Below are 14,837 nucleotides of genomic sequence, written 5' to 3'. Positions count from 1 at the left end.
TTTATGGTCACAATAAACGGCATGTGCTCAATCGAGCTTAAAAACAAACTGTTAATAATTTCATTTAGCTGCCTAAAATGATGTTTATTACAGTAATGAGTTATTTAGTAAGTTATATTGTTTCCGATTCTGAATCTTGGCTACAATTCTCTCATTTTGTATAAATTACTGTTGAACATAGATTACGTAAGGTTGGCGCTAATAATAATGAAGTAGACAATATAGGGCGCCCCGTTAGACTCCATGGTTGGACTTTTTGAAGGATAGGAGGGCGCTCGGTCCTTTTTAGCAGTTGTGTCTTTTCATTTGTTCATGTATAATTTATGACCTATGACAATTTACAGTGTCGTGTATTATATTAAGAAGGGCGTTTGTGGTGTTGGGACCGGCCAGATTCTACAGTGAATCTATGTATTTGGAAACACTAATTATTGTCTCTGTTTCTTTATGATGTTTTCAAGTAATGAATTGAGTTGGGCCTTAGGGTTTTGTTGGTTTGGGCTCGGTCGGGAAGTTGGTTGCGCAAGCTGTGGTATCGATACGCACGGTACGTGTATATTTGGCAACAGCATTTTGAATTGGGCCTGTGACGGGCACGTTTGGGTTTGATTGCAATGATATGTTGTTTCAGGATCTTCAACATAGCTGATGGCGGGGTCCAAAATAAAATTCGGGTCATTTCTCTCAATTCTCCAGCTTTTGTCGCTTTTGTTTTTAGTGAGAAAAGCCTCTAAATTCGCCTCAGGCTGATACAGGCACGGTGAAGTCAGGCGCTATTCAGCACCGCCGCTTTTCGGCCCAAAATTTGATGGATGGGCGCCCCGAACCACACGGTCACTTTTTTCCACTGTTGTGGACAGGAGCCTTGCTTATTTTCTTCGGCCTTGCGCATTAACACAGGACGAATTTCTTGAGGTTTTATCCTCCCCCCCCCCCAGAAAAAACCCAAACAACCTAACAAACACCATGGTCAGAAAGTATTAATTGAAAGCCTATGACGCGAATCCAAAATTTTTCACATGACCGGCTACATCGGTCATCCGCCCACTATATATTGCCGCAAAGGCTCCGCCGATTTCAAAAGACAGAACTGTAAAGCAATGAACCGTGTTGAAGGTGGAGCCCCATGAATCAAACTTGGGTCACAATTTGAATAGGAAACCCCAAAACGTAATCAGTGTCGATTGAGAAATCGAAACTGACCAAGCGTTTAAATCCATTTCTTTAACGTCAGTAAAGCTGTTTGGCCTTGCTTTATGGAGTCTCTTTTTTTTGTCTCCCCTCTGGAGATATCCCTTGACTTTGACCATTTTCGAGTTGAGTCGTTTGGTACAAAATTAATAACCTTTACAATTTGAATGCTGTGCAGTAAGTGTTTGGACTGTCTGATGTAATATGAAACGAAGGGTATTAGAAAACAACTGTACAACTCCTTGGTGTAGAGATTTTAAATACTGTACACTACTGTACACAAAATGTTAATTTACCTTTTAAAGACAATTTGAAAGCCACTGCGGTCTATGTAATGAAATAGTGAGAAATCTGTATAATTTTTGACTATCCATTACAAATTAATTATTATCACAAAAAATTATCTTAATTCCCGCCTACCACACATGCAACAGTATTTTTTATCAGATAATGCTACATTTACAACACTGATCTCCATGTAAAAGTTACGTGGAGATCAGTGGTGTGCACCCTTGTCGATGTCATGGCCAATTATGCATGTAGTCTGGTTCCCAGACCAAAACATTCTGGGGAATTGCCAGGTCAGGGAACCAGACTATTACACATGCGCACTCCTGCATCCAAGCTCGCGCAAGGCGTGGTGGGAAAAACACGGGTCACGGGACAGCAAGATCGTACCCGTCGGTCACGAGGTCGATGCAGTCATGCAGTGATTACCAGTAGTGATGGACGAACAAGTTCATGTCCGCATCTAGATTCCGGAATATGATTTTCGTGTCATCCATCCAGACTGTTAGGCTTTTGCTTTGATCCTTCCCATGATTTGCGCTTCTTAAGAGTTTCAGCCCATCGGTGCAGGCCTTATAGATGTGATAGTCATTATTCTGGTAGTCGTATCTATCCTCCAGAACACATCTGTTTCCATGGAAGCAAAAGACGGTCTTCAGGTGACCAAACTTGGCTAGAAACTTCACGTCGCAATTGCGCGTCAGGTACACCCCTTCGTAATTGCGATGGGGCAGCGCGCGCAGGAATAACCCGCCATTCACGAAGTAGTTGTGGATCCACAAATGACTTACGGACATTTCGAAGTCATCGACGGGGATGGACGTACATTCCCCCGTCTCGACACTTCGGACAACTACCCAAGTGCGTTCTGGTGCTTGGTGCAGGCTTGCCACAGTGCCGTAGCCGAGTTTCAAAGACTGTAGATGGTCCGTTTGTTTCGACGCGTGCACGCACCTGCCACTGCGCGCGTGCCAGACGCGGAGTTGGTTATCACAGTAAATAGCGGCCACGATCTTACCCCGATAATCAACATCTTTAAGCCTGGACTCCGAGTCGGGACTGGCTAAGACGTGCCGGCAAATACCGTCACTGACGGTCCAGACACGAATGTCATCATCGGAAACAGCTTGACTGACAACCATGTCACCGTCAAAGAAGATGCACTGAATGTCCATCTTCTTATGTCCCTTCATCGGAGGAAGTTCTTGGCCGCTGTTTACACTGAATGCCCGGAGCATCCCTTCAGTGCACCCAACAACCACTATGCCATTTTGAACCTTGACGGTGTTTTCGCGTCCACTCAAAACTGCCCAAAAGACGCGCTCGCAGATCCCTTTTCTAACGTCCCAAACTTTGATGGTGCCGTTTGAGAAACTCATGGTGAACAAATCGCCGTCACCGTCTGAGCATCGAACGTGCGGACGTCCGCTCTGTCTGGCGTGATGAATCAGCAGGTCGTCATCACCAAACACCTTCAAAGTGGTCACGTGACAGCGATTGTGCTCCAAGTTGCCCTCTAGGTGGCGCGCTTTCAGGTAAATCTCCTTCCATTTGCAAGTGCTGGGCAGTCCCGTTGGATTCCCTTCTCTTACGATGGCATCCATCGGGAAGGTTGTCTTTCCGTTGACTTCGCTTCCATCGCATGTTTGCTGCGGCTCGTACGGGATTTCCTTGCTGATGTCTGTCAGCGTGCTGTAGTAGTACTCCCAACCGTTTCGTCGACAGAGAGGGCGCCACCAAAGGTCCTGGTTGAGCGCACAGCGCCACCTACGGCAGCAGACTGCCAGCTTGCATAGGTCTGCTGGGCTGAGGTACTGGAATATCGCATCGAGTAACTCGTACGGTAGACACATCATCAGATCACCGTTGGGGGCGTCCGACACGGTCATGATGATTCTACTACGAGCCTTTTCTGGATCAGTCCTGGTTAACAGATGAGATTCTGGATCATAAATCAACAAACAAGAAATACAAGTGACTATATATTCGATCTTTGGACACTTTAATTAAGTCACAGCCATATATGGAAGACTATACAACGTTACGTTTGTACTAGTGTCAAGCCAATCACACGGTCAATTTAATAAACTACATGATTGTTGATAAAAAGGATTTTGTACAGCGTTCATAAGATATGCGTCGGTGATGGGCAATATGCGCCATTGGACCATACATGGACTGGACTGCAACCTGGCTATGAACATATAATTATACAAGCGAATGTAATATAAAGAGGCAATAATATATGCGTGGAGCGTAGGTTCCACAAGGGGAGTACCGTGAGGTTGCAGGATATCGTGAGCACACAAACATTACGATTCAATCACAGACGAATATTTAATTTAATGGCCGGATCCTTTATACTTCAAGAATCACTGTTCGATTCCAATGAGCGCTAACAACTTTGCACAACATACCTTTTGATGGAACACAATTTCTTCAACTGGGCTTATTATTTCCAAGATCTGCAGCATGGACTGATCCAAGTGGAAACTGCATTACATGATTTCTTGATTTCTTCTAAATGACAGCAAGCGGACGTACGTAAAAAGTTCACTGGTTGTCTAGTGGCGCATACCAGTACCATTGAGGAAGCTTTTTGATAATAATGCGGTCGTTTACTTTTGGGATAAATGCAAATGATCCTGGCCTTTAACATAGCTAGCTCTGTGGACTCAACCAACTCTGAGATATGCTACGTTGTGACTATGATGGTGGTCATAGATGCTCTATGAAAATACATGTATTAATCACTGTTATTTTGAGCCAAGACTATAGGGAGTTATTACCACTGATCTCTATATAAAGACTGGATAGCTAATAAAGAGCCACACAATGTACGAATTTGACGCCATATTGGTGAGACCGGCTGGTGATCTACAAAGGACAAGTTGCCATCTTTATAGACAGCATGATTTCTTTTGTAACGTCGCGGTTCACCTGACTTATATTTTGGCCACCACCACTGACCAACTGACCAAGGTTTACTACAATTTTTTCTAACGTTGTGGTTACTTTTATAATGCCGCAAATCACTTTTTCGGCGTTTTTAAATTAACAATCACTACGGAAATGTGTCCCTTTTAGAACATCATAATATGTGTACGTGACCAAAATGCGCGTCAACTGTTGTTACAACGCGCGCGTATTTACGTGAGACCGGGGGCGAATTGGTCAATATGCAAAGTCTACTGTGTGAATGTTGTATGCATATCCGCTATATCCAGTCTTTATATAGAGATCAGTGGTTATTACAGATGACTTTGACATCCGGTTTTATTTGCAACAGCTAGGGCTCCACCAACTGAGCTGCACGTTCAATCTCTCCAGCCCCTGGCCTTGAACTTGACAGTCTCCCATTAAATTGTCGTCTTCCTTGTCCACGGACGGAGCGCGCGTTTAATTCGGTAACCATAGTGTGCATGTCATGAATGTTGTTGTATGGCGGATGACATACATGCAGTGCTATCGATAGAGCTATATATAGCCGCGCGCTCAGCGATGGCGTTTATTCAAAGATGTCTCGCTCAGAGAATAATGTTGTATGTTCGTTACAAATCTTCGTGGTTTATTACTCAATATCATGGTTCAAATTAAAACAGAAGTATAAAGCAGATCTTAAATTAGAAATGGGAACATAAATTATAGAGCTTACCTCGGGGGTTGAATGGAAATGCTGAACTCGTATTGGCTTGCAGCAGAGCCAAGGCAACACTAAGTAATGTATACATAAGCATGTACTGGCTGATATTGAGCGATCTTGAACTAGGCCCCCCGCTGTGCCCCGCGAACTGAAGCTTATGTTGACAATTTGCGTAACCATTTTGTTTAACAAACCATTGGAGGATGACAAACAAACAAATCCTTATTCTGAAGGTAGCTATAATCAGCCCCCTGCATAATGTTTTGCATAATAATCGTTGGGCCGTGAAGAACAAACAAGCCCTATAACTGCCAGGAAGTATCTCATTATGCATTGAATATTATGTATGCCTCTTCTGGACTGGAATGCTCACGCACTTAACCATAGCTCCTTGATCATGGAGGAATAGGAACAGCCTCCATGCTATGACGTAGGGCATATTCATCACGTTGAGCATGTAGCTAGACCATTTCTTCATGCTTATACATGTGTAAATGTACTTTAGTACCATGTTCTTATAGCTCCATGAGCAAGCATACAAACGATGCGGGGTAGTGCATTAGCATAATGTTACTCGCTCTTCGACTCAATCGATGTGCCATAAGCCGGTCTTGTCTTTGCAAGTCTCGTTAACTCTCCAGCATGCAACGCAGATTAGTACATGGAGGAAGTTTGTGTTCCTTCCTCCATTACCGGTAAGTTTAGTATAAGCTTTCTTTTGTCGTTGTTTGCACTGAACATTAAGCACAGTAAGCCTTTTCATGGGTACCGCCCAATGGATTCGCGTCGATCGTAGTGAAGCATTAAAAAAAATAAGTCTCCTGTTTCTGGTATGCGCGCGCGTCGCCGTAGCCATGCGCGTCGGCAAAATGAAAAAGTTTTTTTTTTCAACGAAAGATGATGTCTCAAAACCGCTTAACTCAATGGTTTGACTGGAATCCTGCTGCTGCACAATTTTAACGTGTCTTTAGATGGGGTTATGATCGAGAATAAGCTTTATGTGGCTTCTCTTGACTCCCATATATTTGCACTAAGTTTAGTCGGGCACCATTTGCAGTCATCAGCCGACATTTGAAGCAAAAAAAAATCAGGTTAAAAAAAAAAAAAGCCGCGTCGCCGCACCACTTTTTGGGCAATCTCCATACCAGAAACCGGAGACTTTTTTTGGCCTTATAATGCTCCTGAAATGACAGAGAAAAGTGGAAAGCACGTTCACGTATGCGCACAGACTAAATTCCATACGCACAAAAGCAGGCAGCTATAGCAGGAGCTAAGTAAACAATTTACACGACTGCTTAAGAATCTAACGACTTGTCATCAAGTCTATCATGGGGGGGGGGGGATCTTTCTACTAATGCTTACTAGCGGGCCATGCCGCGCTTCGCGATCGCGGTCATGGTCCAATGGTTATTACACACAACATTTATCAACACAGGATCCACGCACACTGCAGGGGGCCACACACATCAGTACTGCCTTTGTTGTGTGTCAATTTGTTCCACAATATCGAAATTGTCAAGTCCGCTACATGCTTCAGAGGGCCTTGCGGGGGCCTTACAGTTCAAGATCGCTCATAAAAAAAATCAGTCAGATGAATTCAGCCAGCACGTGTTTATGTACATCACTGTTGCCTTGGTGTTACTATACGAGTTCTGCATTTTCAATCAACGCTCGAGGTACGGTAGGATCTCTGTTCCATTTTGTAATTTAACGTCTTTTTAATATTTCTGTGAATTGAAACATCTAGTAAACCACAAAGATTTGTAGTACACATATACTGCATCCTCTGATGAGCATGGCGGCGTCTTTGAATGTTAAACCATGGAGGTAGAATAAACGCAAGCTCTGAGCACGTGGTTCGTATATAGCTGTCGTAAAGGCACCGTGCCTTTGTTGTCATCCCTGGTCATACGGCGCACTGGCTACCCGGACACGCGCTGCCCACCCGTACGTGAACAAGGAATACGACAAAGGAGACATGACAGTAAGTATCGAGTAACATAGTGCACGGCAAGGGCGGATCCAGGGGGGGGGGCCAAAGGGGGCTATGGCCCCCCCAAAAACGAAACCAATTTTTTTTTTTTTTTAATGTGACATCGCAATAAAGGCAGGCAATGAGTACACCACCATCTTTTCCTAACAAAAAATTGGTTAAAGTGGTCAGAAATTGCCTCAGATCGCACCACAGAGCATCTAGAATCCAAAAAATTTTCGGGGCCCTCACGGGCCCCGAACCCCACGCCGTAATTTTTGAGACCCACTTTTTTGGGGGGGACCAAATTTTTTTTTGGCCCCCCCCCCAAAATTGTGTTCTGGATCCGCCCTTGGTGCACGGTGGATGAAACGATAGCTAGCTGTGCACACTGATATATAGGCCTTTATACCGGATGTCTCTGCAATACATTTTTGAGTTTCCTGTTCAGTGTCCTTTCTCCATACTTCCGCTGCATGGTCTTGGCTCAAAATGGATTAATATACTTCTTCCCGGCCAATATTCATTTACCTCTGAAAATCGGTCATTCATTTTCTTTTGAATTCAAGAATCGCTCTGAACACGCGTTTCATTTGCGCTAGTACCAGAGCATTCGATTCTTTAAAATCAACTAAGTGATTGAGCAGCACCTTTCATTTATGTCCATTAATCAAATTAGCTGTACCTGAAATCAATTTAGAACAGGTATGGTTGCGTAAATGAATGCACAGGTAACGTGATTGGCCGTCTGTTTCTCAAAACCGAATCCAAGGACAATGAAAACGATTGAACTTTCTTTGAATTGAAATAGGAATAAAGACGTGCATTCAAATTAAGACGCAGATCAAAGATCAATTTTCAGAAGTGAATGAATATTTCAGGAAATTGGCCGGGAAAACCTGTACATGTACATGTATTTTAATATATAATTTACATGTATACGAACAGCATTGGTATCACAACCGGGCATAAGAGTCAGTTGAGTCAACAGAACTGCATGGGTACATCAGTAGAATCATTTGCATTATCCCAAAAGTAAACTACCGCATTATCAAAAGCTTAATTGGATTAGATATGGTACTGCACACCCTGTGAAATTATCCCATCCAGATTGTTATTGATTTCCAATACTCATCCTTGGATCATAACGAACTCTATTGACGAACAGTGTTCTGTAATGATCCAATTGTGGTGCAGTATTTTTACTGTTTTCTCAGCTAATGTAATATCCACTGAGCTGAAATTTGCTCAGGTTTTGAACGTTCGTCTTTGGATTTATTGTAAATGTATTTATTTTTATTATTGGAAATTAAATATTCGTCTATGGTTGAATCTTAAACGATAGCGTACTCACGGTAGCCTTGGTTTTGAGAATATCAAACCTACAGCTATACAATGTACATGCATATTATTGCCTATATAATTATATGCGCCTATTATGTTAATAGCCAGGTTATGGTCAAGTGATTGTTAGCAATCACGGGTCCAATATTGCATAAGTTTGTCTTCTGACGCATATTTTATGAACCGTGTAAAAGGCGCTGACCATTGCGCACAGTCCATGACGTACGTCTTTGTGGTCAAAGGGCGTTTCTTTTCACTGTTTATTCATTTCATGCATTTTGTGCAAACAAGCATGAATTGACTTGTTTTGTGAATGGACCGATCCAGTAAGCACCGCCCCATGGTGTACTGACCAATCATGACAGCCGTGATTTATGTCCGACGTGCGTGCACAGAAGTCCGACATGCGTGCACGCGCGTGTGATGCGCGCGGCAGGAAAATGCAGCGTGGCATTGGAGAGGAGCACGTGGTAATTTGCCCACGTGCGCAGTGGGCGGGGCTCACTGATCTCTATATAAAGACTGGATAGCTAATACAGAGCCGCACAATGTACGAATTTGACACCATATTGGTGAGACCGGCTGGTGATCTACAATGGACAAGTTGCCGTTTTTATAGACAGATAGACATGATTTCTTTTGTAACGTCGCGGTTCACTTGACTTATATTTTGACCACCACCACTGACCAAGGTTAACTACAGTTTTTCTAATGTCGTGGTTACTAAAATGCCGCAAATATCACTTTTTCGGCGTTTTGAAATAATAATCACTACGGAAATGTGTCCCTTTTAGAACATCATAATATGTGTACGTGACCAAAATGCGCGTCAACTGTTGATACAACGCGCGCGTATTTACGCGTAGAACGTTCGTATTATACGCGGCCATCTTCGTGAGACCGGGGCGAATTGGTCAATATGCAAAGTCTGCTGTGTGAATGTTGTATGCATATCCGCTATCCAGTCTTTATATAGAGATCAGTGGCGGGGCTTACTGGATCGGTCCATTGACTTGTAATTGACTTATTGGAACACAGGTATTTTCGCTATATGGCTGTAAGAGCAAAAGTGTCCAAAGAATAATCTTTTTTTTTTCTTTTGTATTACTTTATGATCCAGAATCTCAATCTATTAACATAAGGGAACGGTTGGTAGAGTCACCATGACCGTGATTGACGCCCCCAACGGTGACCTGATGATGTGTCTACCGTACGAGTTACTCGAGGCGATATTCCAGTACCTCAGCCCAGCAGACCTATGCAAGCTGGCAGTCTGCTGCCGTAGTTGGCGCTGTGCGCTCAACCAGGACTTTTGGTGGCGCCCTCTCTGTCGACGAAACGGTTGGGAGTACTACTACAGCACGCTGACAGACATCAGCAAGGAAATCCCGTACGAGCCGCAGCAAACATGCGATGGAAGCGAAGTCAACGGAAAGACGACCTTCCCGATGGATGCCATCGTAAGAGAAGGGAATCCAACGGGACTGCCCAGCACTTGCAAATGGAAGGAGATTTACCTGAAAGCGCGCCACCTAGAGGGCAACTTGGAGCACAATCGCTGTCACGTGACCACTTTGAAGGTGTTTGGTGATGAAGACCTGCTGGTTCATCACGCCAGACAGAGCGGACGTCCGCACGTTCGATGCTCAGACGGTGACGGCGATTTGTTCACCATGAGTTTCTCAGACGGTACCATCAAAGTTTGGGACGTTAGAAAAGGGATTTGCGAGCGCGTCTTTCGGGCAGTTTTGAGTGGACGCGAAAACACCGTCAAGGTTCAAAAGGGCATAGTGGTTGCTGGGTGCACTGAAGGGATGCTCCGGGCATTCAGTGTAAGCAGCGGCCAAGAACTGCCTCCGATGAAGGGACATAAGAAGATGGACATTCAGTGCATCTTCTTTGACGGTGACATGGTTGTCAGTCAAGCTGTTTCCGATGATGACATTCGTGTCTGGACCGTCAGTGACGGTATTTGCCGGCACGTCTTAGCCAGTCCCGACTCGGAGTCCAAACTTAAAGATGTTGATTATCGGGGTAAGATCGTGGCCGCTATTTACTGTGATAAGCAACTCCGCGTCTGGCACGCGCGCAGTGGCAGATGCGTGCACGCGTCGAAACAAACGGACCATCTACAGTCTTTGAAACTCGGCTACGGCACTGTGGCAAGCCTGCACCAAGAACCGGGTCCCACTGGGGTAGTTGTCCGAAGTGTCGAGACGGGGGAATGTACGTCCATCCCCATCGATGACTTCGAAATGTCCGTAAGTCATGTGTGGATCCAAAACTACTTCGTGAATGGCGGGTTATTCCTGCGCGCGCTGCCCCATCGCAATTACGAAGGGGCATACCTGACGCGCAATCGCGACGTGCATTTTCTAGCCAAGTTTGGTCACTTGAAGACCGTCTTTTGCTTCCATGGAAACAGATGTGTTCTGGAGGACAGATACGACTACAAGAGAAATGTCTATCACATATACAAGGCCTCTGTGGATGGGTTTAAGCTCCTTAGAACCTCGATTCACGAAGAGGATCAGAGTGGCAAACGCTTGACCCTCTGGATGGATGATACAAAAATCATATTCCAGAATCTAGTCAAAGACATGAACTTGTACGTCCATCATTACTGGTAATCAAGCAATTATTGCATTGAGCTCGTGCCCGGTGGGTACGATCTTGCTGCGCCATGTTGTTTCCCACCATGCCTTGCGCGATCTAAAGTCCAGAAGTGCGCATGCTTAGTTGGCAAAGACAAGGCCAGGGTGTACATGCAGTGTGTGTATGCGTGTAATCTGATCAAAGTGTTGATGCAGGTGGGAAATGGAATGTCGATAACAATTTTAAGGTAATAATTATTCATAGCCACAGAATTACGCAGATTTCTGACGATATCAAGGAAAAGACAAAATTTTGATTTCAAATTGTCTTTGAAATGTAACTTGAATTTTTTTAACAGTGTACAATGTATAGCATTTTTAATTACCATTACCAGTAAATTATTTTGTACAGTTGTTTGGTAATGCCCTTAATTGGTTTTTATACTTTTTAATGCTTACTCAGCAGTCGAACACTTATAAGCCTGTTATGCGCATAGTTTCAATAATGGTAAAGCTTAAGTTAAAAAAAAAAAAAAAACAAGTGCGAGTGCACAATAATAAGCTCAAGTGAAAAATGCGACGCCGATGTCCCATATGGAACGCCACACTTATGGTCAATTTTCGGGACAGACAGACAGACCATCCGACGGACCGACCGACCACCAAGTGACATGTAAAAGCTCCTGCCAGAGCTAATATTTCTGATTGATAGCTTTTAATGATGTTATAAACGCAAAAGAAGAAATGTTGGTACTAAAAGATTTATTTCATGATACTTACAAAGTTTCCCCTGGCTATGTTTAACAATACCATATCTCAGTAAAAAGGGAATCTTTGCAATTCTTTTAAAAACTGTGCTGTTACTAATTTGAGATACGTAAAGTAGAGATACCTTGTTTTACATTATACATGTAGGCCTGATGCTATCTTTATGGACCACTTGTCCAGTTTACTGCATCATTTGTGAAATGTATTTAACGCCGCAGTTTGCCCTGTTCAAACATGTTTTCAAGAGAACATATAAATATTCCACTCCAGAAACATGATTATTCGGGACAAAATTTACAAACCTTTACAGATTTCTGGTGGTTTTTTTTAATTTAAGTTAATTATTTAGTTGGTGAAATCGGCCTAGTATTTATGAATTCATTCAATTTCAGAATGAGGTAGTTGCTGTGTATTATTTGTTTTTATTTTAGGACTGATCCTTACGTAGAGCTCTACTATTAAATAGATTATTGCTAGCAGAATTACACAGCCTCAATCATCTTTTATTTAATGTGGTTTGTTACGGCCGTGCGGTGCCCCCTTTGTCTCCAATTTTATGGCCGAATTTCGCATGAAAAAGACAAAAAAATCCGCCGATGTTTGTGGGGATGAATGCATTAACACAGTCAATTTTAACTACATGTGCATGTTTTGTGTTTTGACAAGAGCTCCATTGTTTTGCGCACTGACCTTCAAAATACAATCGATACGTTTCATGCCGTGGTCGTGACGTATATGCCACGTGTGCTAATTCACTGCCTTTGTATAAAGACTACAAAAAAATACAAATTGTTGAATTTCTGGTAATGAAACTAGAGATTCCCTGAAAGCATTGAAGTTCGAAAGCCGGAACGAACCTAGAGAAGACTTTGAAGAACTGCCCAGTCATAGAAATGGGATGAAAACCCAGATAAATATACCGGGAAAGGCAGGAACTATACTAAAAACATAGCCGACATTTTGTTCAGAGGATTGAACAAATTCACTCGGAAAAAAACACCCATCACCTCAACTTCTTACCACACCATCTTTAATTTAAAATAACCTTAAAAACCCGGATGGAGTTTGCATTCACATTTTACACTTTTCTCTTCCTCTGATTTATGAGATGACCATATTGTTTTATCCCAAAATCCATGAGAATTCCGGCCCTGATCCCAACCCATAGTGACTTATTTATAGTGAAAGTTTGTGATGTGCAGTACATCCATAAAAAAACCCACTTGGGCAAAGTGTTAATCCAATCGGTCCATCTGTTTGTATTATCGTCATCAATATAATTAATAGCGTGATCCGCAAATGAAATGAGCAGTTTTTCATTGCATGGTCGAACGTTTGTATTTGATTTCAGTTGTTGAAATTACACATTCAGATGTCCATAAAGCGATCGAGACAAGTTCCTTTGATGTCTCTCATCTTCCAGCAGGCGGTATCCCATCATGTCCATCATCTCTCGACATTGTCCCACCTCTTCGATAGCTTTGGCCACCTCAAAAGGCATGGCGCCACGCCAAGCCTGGTAAACCTGACTCGAGTTCCCGCTTGTAGAGTAAGGTCCGGGTGTTCCTGATTTGGTGTTCTTCTCGATCCACCGTTGCACTGTCTTTGGTACCTTCCTGCGACCGAGAAACTTAAATATATTGTTGGTGGTAGAAGTGGGATCCGATGCCATATCTTCGTACCTCAGGAACATGTACCGTCTTTGCCAAGACGGGCCTTTGCCCAATTCCAAGTTTGCCTTGCCGTACCTGCAGTATTTGGACAGAACGCCCCGGCAGTATTTAGGTAAGGTCTTGTTGGAGGAGAAGAGATTGCGACCACGCATGGCGCGCAAGACGGAGGCAGTCATGGGGCGAGGGTCTCGAATCAAGTTGATGACCTTCAAGTCCAAGCCGTGGGCTTCGATTAATGGAGTCAGCATCTCAATTTGCGGGATTCTGATCTCCTTGACGATGACGTATTTGCTCTGCTTACAAGACTTTGTCGCCATGCGAAGCGTGACTTTGCACTGGGTCGCATCGTGGGGTTGTCTGTAGCGGCAGGCTTCGTAGAGTCTGGGTGTTCTGTGTTTCAGCACATCCAGTTTCTGGTCGGAGAGGTACTTCAGGTAGAAGTCCAAATCACGAAAGTCGCACCGGTACAACTTAGCCAGCATGTTGATGCACAAACTAGCCACGTTGTAGGTGAGCCCTAAACTCCTCATGGATTCCAGTTTCGCGAGCTGAGTCGTCTGTAGAGCATGTCCGGGTTCGAAAAGGTAGAAAACATCTTTGCTGTTTCCAAGAGCCTCGCCCACAAAGGAAGAACCCGTTCGCATGCTTGCAAACAACAACACGGGGGTTGGCAGATGTCTAGTAGCCTCTGGAAAGCGTCCAGGAAGTACAGGCTTCGACTGATTGCGGACATCTCGAGCATCTGCGTTCAAGGAACTCGAGTGATCTCCATCGGAACTCTTGCTCCAATATGACACGTCCAAAAAAGGCAAAACTCGGGGCGGTTTCGTCAATTTTGGGCCCACCACGAGCATTACAATCCACACGGTCGCAAATAGCACTATGCAGATTACAAACTTTCTGTAGCAACGAGCTCGATGCATCGTGGTAATATTTCAATGCAAAATAAGCCCCAAAAATATGGTTTATGATAACACAGAATCCGAAATATTACTAGGACGTTAGGGATTCAGTGGGCTTTGTCGATAAGATCCATGTACGGTGAGAAGCTGGAGGTCCTTGTGCATCAACTTGTGTTCCTTCACTTAGTGTGGCAATGATCTTTTTAAACTCCACCATTCAAACGTTCGAGTGAAAATGAATAAATTCCCATGACTCGATTCTAACCAAAGATGCCATGGGTCATCACCGTGTTACAAAAATGGCAGATGTTAATTCCGCATACGGATTAATGGGGCCAAAGTCGATACGTTCACACCAGTACACGTACGTACTACATGTACGTACAAAATCCATCACACGTGTGCGTGATCGTCATTTTTGGAAAAAATTCATTGTGTAGCGCCCAGGTACTTCATGGAGGA

The 14,837-nt window shown here is 43.6% G+C and overlaps 3 protein-coding genes across 5 annotated transcripts; 1 reads left to right on the top strand and 2 right to left on the bottom strand.

Annotated features, from left to right (window-relative positions):
* Positions 1–450: 450 nt before the first annotated feature.
* Positions 451–5,275, bottom strand: LOC119745580 (F-box/WD repeat-containing protein 7-like). 2 transcript variants are annotated; one of them, XM_038222039.1, is made up of 2 exons: positions 5,135–5,275; positions 451–3,421 (listed from the first exon to the last, which is right to left on the bottom strand). In XM_038222039.1, exons 1-2 carry the CDS (start codon positions 5,214–5,216, stop codon positions 1,905–1,907), a joined length of 1,599 nt encoding a protein of 532 aa, XP_038077967.1. In that variant the 5' UTR covers positions 5,217–5,275; the 3' UTR covers positions 451–1,904. The 2 variants fall into 2 exon arrangements, with proteins under 2 accessions (XP_038077967.1, XP_038077968.1); XM_038222040.1 differs by having other exon boundaries at positions 451–3,402; positions 5,135–5,165.
* A 100-nt stretch (positions 5,276–5,375) lies between these two features.
* Positions 5,376–12,282, top strand: LOC119745581 (F-box/WD repeat-containing protein 7-like). Of its 2 annotated transcripts, none has more exons than XM_038222042.1 (2): positions 5,376–5,817; positions 9,559–12,282. In XM_038222042.1, the coding sequence occupies exon 2, from the start codon at positions 9,602–9,604 to the stop codon at positions 11,066–11,068; it is 1,467 nt and encodes a 488-aa protein (XP_038077970.1). In that variant the 5' UTR covers positions 5,376–5,817; positions 9,559–9,601; the 3' UTR covers positions 11,069–12,282. The 2 variants fall into 2 exon arrangements, with proteins under 2 accessions (XP_038077970.1, XP_038077969.1); XM_038222041.1 differs by lacking the exon at positions 5,376–5,817 and adding an exon at positions 6,477–6,798.
* Positions 12,283–12,334: 52 nt separating this feature from the next.
* On the bottom strand, positions 12,335–14,588 carry LOC119745582 (carbohydrate sulfotransferase 3-like). The gene has a single exon (XM_038222043.1). The coding sequence runs from the start codon at positions 14,394–14,396 to the stop codon at positions 13,161–13,163; it is 1,236 nt and encodes a 411-aa protein (XP_038077971.1). The 5' UTR covers positions 14,397–14,588; the 3' UTR covers positions 12,335–13,160.
* Between the last annotated feature and the right edge of the window lie 249 nt (positions 14,589–14,837).

The sequence above is a fragment of the Patiria miniata genome, unplaced genomic scaffold, assembly GCF_015706575.1.
Source record: "Patiria miniata isolate m_02_andy unplaced genomic scaffold, ASM1570657v1 HiC_scaffold_7, whole genome shotgun sequence".
Classification (NCBI taxonomy): Eukaryota; Metazoa; Echinodermata; class Asteroidea; order Valvatida; family Asterinidae; genus Patiria; species Patiria miniata.
Note: the sequence above shows the minus strand (reverse complement) of the source record. Positions and strands in the feature narration are given on the sequence as shown.

Excerpts from the sequence above, each read along its gene's own strand:
- LOC119745580 (XM_038222039.1), bottom strand. The coding sequence starts at position 5,216 with ATGCTTATGTATACATTACTTAGTGTTGCCTTGGCTCTGCTGCAAGCC. Across the intron at positions 3,422-5,134 it reads ATTTCCATTCAACCCCCGAG|AATCTCATCTGTTAACCAGG; the intron begins GTAAGCTCTATA and ends TTTATGATCCAG.
- LOC119745582 (XM_038222043.1), bottom strand. The coding sequence starts at position 14,396 with ATGCATCGAGCTCGTTGCTACAGAAAGTTTGTAATCTGCATAGTGCTA.
- LOC119745581 (XM_038222042.1), top strand. The coding sequence starts at position 9,602 with ATGACCGTGATTGACGCCCCCAACGGTGACCTGATGATGTGTCTACCG.